Here is an 8,375-nt window from a genome sequence, read left to right on the forward strand (position 1 = left end):
TGTGTGTCTTGGTTTGCGCGACTTTTCGTATGTTACATATAATGCGCATTTAATGATTTAACAAATTACGGTAATTATAAATCGCAACTTATGTAAAATAGGGAATCGCTTTATCTAATAATAAATGTCTTTGAAATAAAACGTCACAAAATCGCCTCGCTTTCTTGTCACATCCTTGGAGATTTGAAAAAATATATCACTTGGAATAATGGTGAAAATGACGTTGATCCCGCCAATAATTTGCGGTTTATCTGCCGCATGTAATTCACATAAAAATCAAATACGACGCAATGAACGCCCGCATACCTTTGTCGTGAGACAGAAAGATGTTTATCGCCCGTCAAAGGATAGCAGAAAAATAATTCAAGTAAATATGGAAAATGGGAGATAAAGAGAAATTGCATAGTGAGGATGAACATAAATGGAAAAACAAGAAACACACGCAATGCTCGCTGTTGTATTCCGCAAACGAGATAGCTTTGTAAAAATGCGCAAAACAGTGAAACGACATTTCCAATTATTACGGAAATTAATTACTTTTAAGCGCGGTAACACTTGGACGGTAATTGACCTTAAAAGATGACGAGTATAAAATCTCGCGTTTAATTATTGCTTATATATCTTTTTAATTTTTTATCTCTCGCTTATAAATTTCTCTTTTACTCTGTCATATTTACGACAGCGGGGAACACTATTAAAGAATGTGCGGGATATGATTTATGCGTAAAGAGGTTTTAGCATGAAACGATCGACGATGAAGAACGAGGGTCGAGGGCACGCCTTTTCGCGAAGGGTTATTTTGAAGAGGTCCACGACGGGAAAATGGATTCTTTTTGCGCAACCGTGGCCGTTGTTCTCTTTCGAGGGAACTGCCGATATTTGCCTAATTTCACGCTTAACATGCAAAGAAGCTGTTCTTATCCTTTTACGTCGAACAACGAGCTATCTTCTTTTTTTCTCAAAAGAGACGCGATCTCTTCTGCAGCATTTCACAGATGCATTCGAATTATCGTTTTTTTTTTTCATTCAAGAGTATTCGATATTTGACTCGACCGATGGAAGATTGCTGCGAAAAATTCATATCGTTGAAAACGTATCTAGCCACATAAACTGATCTCTTTAAAGACTTTTACTTCTAATCTGATTTCTCTTCTCATTTTTACCTTATTAAATTATCCAATCTACGCTCGTGTCTTGAAATCTCTATAAAATCTCTCAAATAATACACATTAATTAAAATTAAAAACTCAAATTAACTCGCGGATCGCGTGAAAGCGTAAATCGAGGTCTTGCTACTTTCTCGATATATAATCTCGGCGCATATCTATGCATGGTATCGAGTTGACTCTCCTCCGTGCCGCTTTTCGCCCACATGTAGATCAGGAGGATTATAAAAATACGCGCGCGTCACACTTTTCCAGAATTCCTCCGCCTCGCCGCCGCGCCGTCCTTTTCTCACCGTCGAGTAATTGTCCGATCGGCCGTGTAGCCTTCTCCTCGGTCTTGCTGGCAAGTAGCACAATTAGTTAGCGCACCGTGAACGTTTAGGCGTTGCGTCGAGCAGAGAGAAAGAGAGAGAGACAGAGAGAGCACGATCGTCCTGCCCAACAACGAGAGCCAACGATTTGAGATAACGCGATCATCGTCGGCAAGCAACGTCGTTTACCTGCCACGTGCCGCACGTATTCCACGTGTTCCTGTCATAACTGTCAGCGAACCGTTCGCGAAATGTACACGGCCCAAAATGGTTTGATAGAGCTTCTAAATTAGATGAAGTAGAATAACATTTTTATGCGTATTTTTATGTGTTTCTCTTTTGAAAAAATTTATTTGAAAAAATTTATTTCATAAACGTCTTCGCAATTTTGCGGAGAAAATACACGCGAAAAATAAATTCCTATGTGTTTGATAGATATCAGTATTATTGATATCTATAAAAATAACACATTCTCCTGATTATTTTATATATAGAGATATAAATATGAAATTATCCAAAATAATTTACAATATATTTTACAATATATTTTAATATATTTTGCGACATTATAGGATGTTTATGGTATCATGCATCTAAATTTATTTTTTATGGGACTGTTCAGTTTCGTGCGTACAATGACGGTAAACCAGAAATTTCCATCAACAGTTAGTTAACAGAATAATAGAGACCACAGATACTATTCGCATTAAACTTGGCTAAATTAATTGGCGACGGTCTATAATACTACAATAGCAGCAGCATGTTTGTATGCAGAAGGTGGACATTTTGAACAATTAACGTGATTAAGAGAATATTTACATAATAAAAATTATAAACGCCTGGTATTTTTTGTTTGTTACAATATTAATAAAATTGCCTACATCAAACTGTTAATGAGTCTGTTTACCATCATTAGATACACAATTTTTCCAAACAAAAAGAAATCTAAAAGTGATAAGTTAAATCAGGAGAGAGAACCATAATGCAGGATATAGCGTTATAGACCACACAATTAATATATTAATAAATTTTTTATATTTCGATAAATGAATTTAAATATAATAAAATTTGAATTGATTTATATGAATTTTTTGCTCAGAATGAACTTTAGAATTTATTTTAAAAACTTATCAGTTTTCTTGCAAAACACTTTGTACATAATATATATACAGGTAATAAAATATCGTGGGATTTATAATGAAAGAAATTATAAGTCGAGACAAGCCCCAAGCAAAAACGAATTTGCGCGCATCAATTGCAATTGCTTGTTTGACGACGGAATTAGTAGACCGAATTGGTTCTTGTCCCTTTCATTTAGCGCATTTTTCCGGCTTCTTACTTTGTTGTTACATGTAATATCGCTCGTGTATATCGACATCGAGTGCTCACATTGTAAAAAGCCCTACATGTACCACCCAACGATCGATTTTTCCATTTTCTCGAGCGTTGACATCGTTTTCTTCATCGTTGTATAAACTAATAATAAAATAAAAAGGACGAAGAACCTACGGTGAGAGTATACGAGAGTTACACGGGATATAGAGAGAGAGAGAGAGAGAACACACACATTGACGCGAACCGAGTTTAAGTTCCTCGGATTCGAATTCGATATGAAAAATCCCGTCCATTCAAATAAGGCGACGTGTGTCGATCGTATATTCGTAGCAAACACACACGCAACAAGCTCCATCGACCAAGTAGATTTTCAATATCCCGTCCTGCTCGCGAATCGCCTTATCATATGACTTATTGAATACGTTTCGCGAGCGAGCAAAGCTTTTGACGGATTTATCGCGTTTACCTCGTGTAAACCAAGAAGAGAGGGACGAAACGCAACGCGATTCTCTATCTGCAGCTTTTATCTATAAATTTTCTATAGAGCGTATACGTCTCTTTTTTCTTTAATAATTGCTGAATAAAATTGCGAGGTATATCGAAAAGTCCGGCCAAGTTTTCTCCGAGGAAAAAATACAGATTCCAATTTACAAAAGAAAAAAAATACACCTCGAATCTTGCTCCAATTTGAAGAAACATCCTGTATAGCATAAATGTATATACAACCGCAGGGAGAGCTGTATACACATACATGTATATACAGTCGCGAGCAGTGCCGTCTGCTGGGTCGGACTCGTACTACCCTCGGTGCAGTCACCACCTGGCCTAAAACCATCGCGCATCACCCTCCGAATTTTCCCGTTTTCCATCGCGGAACTCTCGCATCTTCTCCAGCCGTCACCGGCCTAAGCGACTCGACGCGTAAGTACAGAGGTAACATCGATATGCTCGCGTGTTGACGAGTAGGCGCGAAGAGTCGGCGCGAGGGATCGCCTCTTCCCGTGTCTTCGCGACGTCGTTCCGTCGACTGGAACATCCCGGGTGACCTCGAGGAATTCGGGTCGCAGGTGCGTGAAGGCGCGTGAAGGCACGTTGACAGGTCGGCGAGCTTTTTTTCCGGCGACAGAACAGGCCAAAGTGAAGGTCGATAACATCGCGCGCCCGCGCAATTCTTGCCGTCTTCCTCGGCATAATAAGGGTGGATGAGGAAAGGGTGCGTCGGGAAAAATCGAAGTGTTTCGCCCGCGAGAGCGATCGGTGAGCGTGTCGCATGTAAATTCTGCTGACGGGGACAATCCAAAGTCGATCCTTGTCGCATCCGCAGGGCTCGCGGGCTGGGCTGAATTTTCTCGATATCGATTGGGGGATGCACCGGGCGACGAACACGCTCATCCGGCATTCGTCCAGGACCTATCCTACTTGGCGTTGTTCCGAATAAGGGTTTCTCCTGGGCGCCAGCGTGGCTGCTTGGTGCGTTGTCGGTTTATGCGTGAACCTATTATAATAGTTATTTCTCTCTATCCGCTTCCGCGACGCGTTCGATCAACGCGACATTCTTCTCGAGAGATTGTCACGATGTGCTGAATGTGCGAAGAGTGTGATTGCGGTTGACGCTGTCGTCCTCTTCGATTCCCTGCCATTCTTGGATGGCAATTTCTTGGTGGACAAATATCGCATCGAAAATAGAGATTTGAGAGATAAAATAGATTAGAGGGAAAGAGAAAGAGTAAGAAAAATGTCGAAAAAAATCGCACAAAATCAAGATGGGATAAGATTCGCAAAATCTATTCTTTTCATTTGCACTTTCTGTGGCTTCTTACAATTTTTTTGTTTCTTTCTGTCAATGCAATAATACGTTTATTCTATTTTGAATAAAGAAAGTATAACGAGAGAAAGAGAGAGCATGTAGTACAATTAAATAAAACAGATCTGAAATATATTTCCGGTTGATCGCCGTTGGAGACAATCCGCCGATTCGTCAGCGTTTAGCGTCACGTAATTTGGTTATTTCCTCTCTTCGACGTGTCGCGCACGTTTGAATTTCGACGTATTGAATACGCGACCGGTCGCGGTACATACGGTACGGTTGATCGTTGCGTGTGCGTAGAACGGGAACGCGTTTGACGAGGTGTGCGCGTTTTCGACGGTCATTGGGCGTTCATTGTCTTTCGGTGCAAAAGCGAAAGGGAGGAAATCGCTGTTTCGGTGAACGAGCGCGGCGAGATACAATCCGCGAGAGCGAATTTCGCGCTATCGATCGCACGGGACGCATTCGTTAATAACGCCATTCAATCGCGGCTATTGACGCGAAGGTCGTGTGTCGCGCGAGAAATGCATCTTTTCCTTTCTTTTTTTTTCTTTATCACTTTCATTTTTTTTCATCTAGTTATTACATTGCAAAACTACTCATTTTTTTTTTTATAACCGTTCACGCAGGACTCTATCGCGTGATATATCGATATCGATCAATGAAATAGAAATAAAAATGTAACGAAATTTTATAGTCGTGTGTGTATGAAACGTACATATAATATATATTCCACATTCTGTGTTATATCTAAGAAAAGAAGGGTATTGTTTTTATAAAGTAATATATTTCTGGAATTCGAGACGGAGAGGCAAAGGGAGGAAAAACTTGCACGATCGTTCCGAGGAAATGAAATTTTCCTAGAGACAATGCGTAGTTGGAATATTGGCGTTTGCAATCTCGCTTCCTCGTCAATCAACGCGTTCCATACGTTTCTCGCAGTGCATTACTTCGCATTCCGCGGACATCACGTAACCGGAAACGTGGGTCATTCCGTCGTTTCCTCCTCAATCATCCGCTAACCGTACTCGTATTCTTTGTTACGTGTTATAGGAAACTATATGTGAGAGAGAGAGAGAGATAGAGCGATTGTTTCTTCGCAATTTAATGACCATGCAATTTTATCGGCTGCTCTGCGGATGAAATAATAATGGCGTATAATTAGAACGGCAAGTATCGTCGAGTTGGCGTTTTAATCCGCGCACAATTAACAGAAAAACACGCGATGAAAGAAACGAACCGTCGAAACGAGAAAGAGGCGTAAAGGAGGCGATCTCTATTTTTGTACTAGGCAACGGAAAGGAGACGAAGCTGACTAGAAATAGAACGAAGCAACGTTAACTTCGCGCCACCCACGCGGATTCTTCATAAGGAGGAATCCCCTTTCTCTAGCTTTCTCTCTGCTAGAGTTTATTTTGTTCTTCTGTCTTTATTGAACCTGAAATAGCACGGACAACTTGCCCAAAATTTTCTCGAGATTGGACTTCATTTTTAGCTTAAGTAAAATTTATAACGCGTATATTATACTAGGAATATGCAAGTTTCTAGATGGCTCGAGTTACCGTTCCAGAGAAAATGACCGAAGTAAGTATTTTTCATCAGAGTAAAAATTAGATGAAATTTTTACAAGGGCGAAAATTAGACGGTAACTCGATTCATCTGGAAACTTGCATATTCGTAATCTACGCGTCGTAAACGTATTTTAAGCCAAAAATAAAATTCAATCCAGAGTTGGGAAAATTTTGAGCAACAAGCCTACGGGCGCTTGTTCGCGCTCTTGCGTGATATTTGCACGGTAACGCTCGACGTCGGTGCTGGATTGTAAATCCAGCGCGCTGCGTTCATGGAAGCAGCTACCGCGAGAGAGGAGGAGGGAAACGGGATCGCTCTTACCTCGTGGTGGAGTTAAATTAAAATTTAATGAACCGTGGAACCCCGGAGCCCTTTCATGTCACAGAGACCTCGCGTCAAGGAGGACGCGCAAGAATATGCGCGTGCCTTTAATTACGTTAGCTCAGAGCTTCGTCGCGTTTCTGCGCGATGTCAAGTTTCAAGCTTCGCAGGAAAGGATGTAGCGTCCCACGTGTCAGTGACCTGTGAGAGATATATCCTAGACGATCCTCCCGCAAGGTTTAATATTAATTCAAAGAGAGAGAGAGAGAGAGAGAGACGTGTATTGATTAAATCTCACCTTATAATTTCGATTTTCAGAAGGAACAGACCGATACCAAGCAGAGGACATCGGCGAGCTCGACTTACAATACCTTCCCGGACGATTTGTACTTGGATGACCAGGACGCTTTAGAAGGCTCCGGTCGAGGTGTCAGTGATAATCGCGACGATCTCGAGGCTTCGGGCAGTGGCCTTGGCCCTGATGACGAGGACGGAGACGATGATCACGGTACAATGCTCGTTATCTCTGTATAAATAAATAGCAATTGTGAAAGATATCAAAGCAATGATTCTTTGATGGGAAAAAATAAATAACATATCGGTTACAATTTTTATTTATCGCTAAATGTTTATCAAGCTAGGTTTTTCTTTTAACGATAATTGTTTATTTCAAATGCGCGTGTTTGCTTTAAAGATTTTTAATAAATCTTTTACATTAATTGGTAAAAAAATGCCGATTGTGAAATAAAATACATCAATAAACTATCGTGTAGTGGTTACAAAGGCGATAGCAGCGATAGATTTTTCTAAAAATTGAAAAAAATACGCAGCGTGTGTATTTTCACCGCTATGCGGATCGTTTTTCGTTTCTCGATCACAGTGATTGGAAATTCATCTTTGGCCTTCGTAAACGTGCCAGTTGAAAAAAAAAACAATTTCGAATCTCGGAATCGCCGCGCAAATTGATACACAAATTTATCCGAGATGCAAATTTTAATGTATCCGTTGTAACTTTACGTTGCAGAGTTTAATGGTAATAATGGACTAGAGATCCCGAGCAAGCCGACCGAAGCGAGACCTCCGTACTTTATTGATGAGACAAACGCCAAAACTAAACAACAGGTAATATCTTAAAGTTGATTGCAAATGCAAATCTTTAACTTTATAAAGCATTTTCGTATCATTCTCTTCTTTAGTAAATTTGCAAAAATAAAATTTGACGTTTGTTGCGAATATATATTATTCATGCATTTTACGCAAAGAAATATACAAACATTCACGCAATCGGATATAATCTGCTACAAATACAAATCGCTCGATTGCGTGTAATTTTTTTTCTCTTTACGAGAAAGAAAGGGAGAAAGAATATAGATAATAATATAAAACTATAATTGCATTTTATTTTATAAATTACCGTGCACTAGTATATCATATCTTTTGCGATGTTTTACGATATTACACTTTGCGTTTCCTGGACGAGCGTGCAATCTAATTTGCCCGATTAGAGTGCCGACGCGACGACACCTCCCGTTCTCGGAAACGGATTACTACATTTTTGTTCGATGACACAAGCGCGCACGCGCTTCCTCTCCCGTACACAGTCGCGAATTAAACAGATTAAAGTGATTGAAGAGATCCGTATCCAATTTCCAGACGACTATCGACGCGGTAAACCGACCCGCCAACGAGGTCGACGTAATCGAACCCTCGGGCACGGAAGACGATCACGCCGACAATACCGACGAGATCCACGAAGTCTATATAATGAATCCGAAACATGAGGACCGTGCCAGCTCATTCTTCGCGCAGCCAGGTGTATTAGCCGGTAAGTGTGACAAGAATTTGTTTTCATCAAATTCAACG

General features: G+C 40.4%; 1 protein-coding gene across 2 annotated transcripts in view; it reads left to right on the top strand.

Annotated features, from left to right (window-relative positions):
• Sdc (Syndecan) overlaps positions 1 to 8,375 on the top strand; it is a 69,373-nt gene that overhangs the window by 55,973 nt on the left and 5,025 nt on the right. For both annotated transcript variants that reach the window (XM_083084374.1, XM_083084375.1), the window contains exons 2-4: positions 6,831 to 7,020; positions 7,537 to 7,634; positions 8,166 to 8,337. In XM_083084374.1, coding sequence (XP_082940500.1) covers positions 6,831 to 7,020; positions 7,537 to 7,634; positions 8,166 to 8,337 — 460 coding nt within the window. The remainder of the gene's footprint in view (positions 1 to 6,830; positions 7,021 to 7,536; positions 7,635 to 8,165; positions 8,338 to 8,375) is intronic.

Source organism: Camponotus vicinus, unplaced genomic scaffold (assembly GCF_025532165.1).
Source record: "Camponotus vicinus isolate PSW18456_S1 unplaced genomic scaffold, iyCamVici1.0 SCAF_12, whole genome shotgun sequence".
NCBI classification, from domain to species: domain Eukaryota; kingdom Metazoa; phylum Arthropoda; class Insecta; order Hymenoptera; family Formicidae; genus Camponotus; species Camponotus vicinus.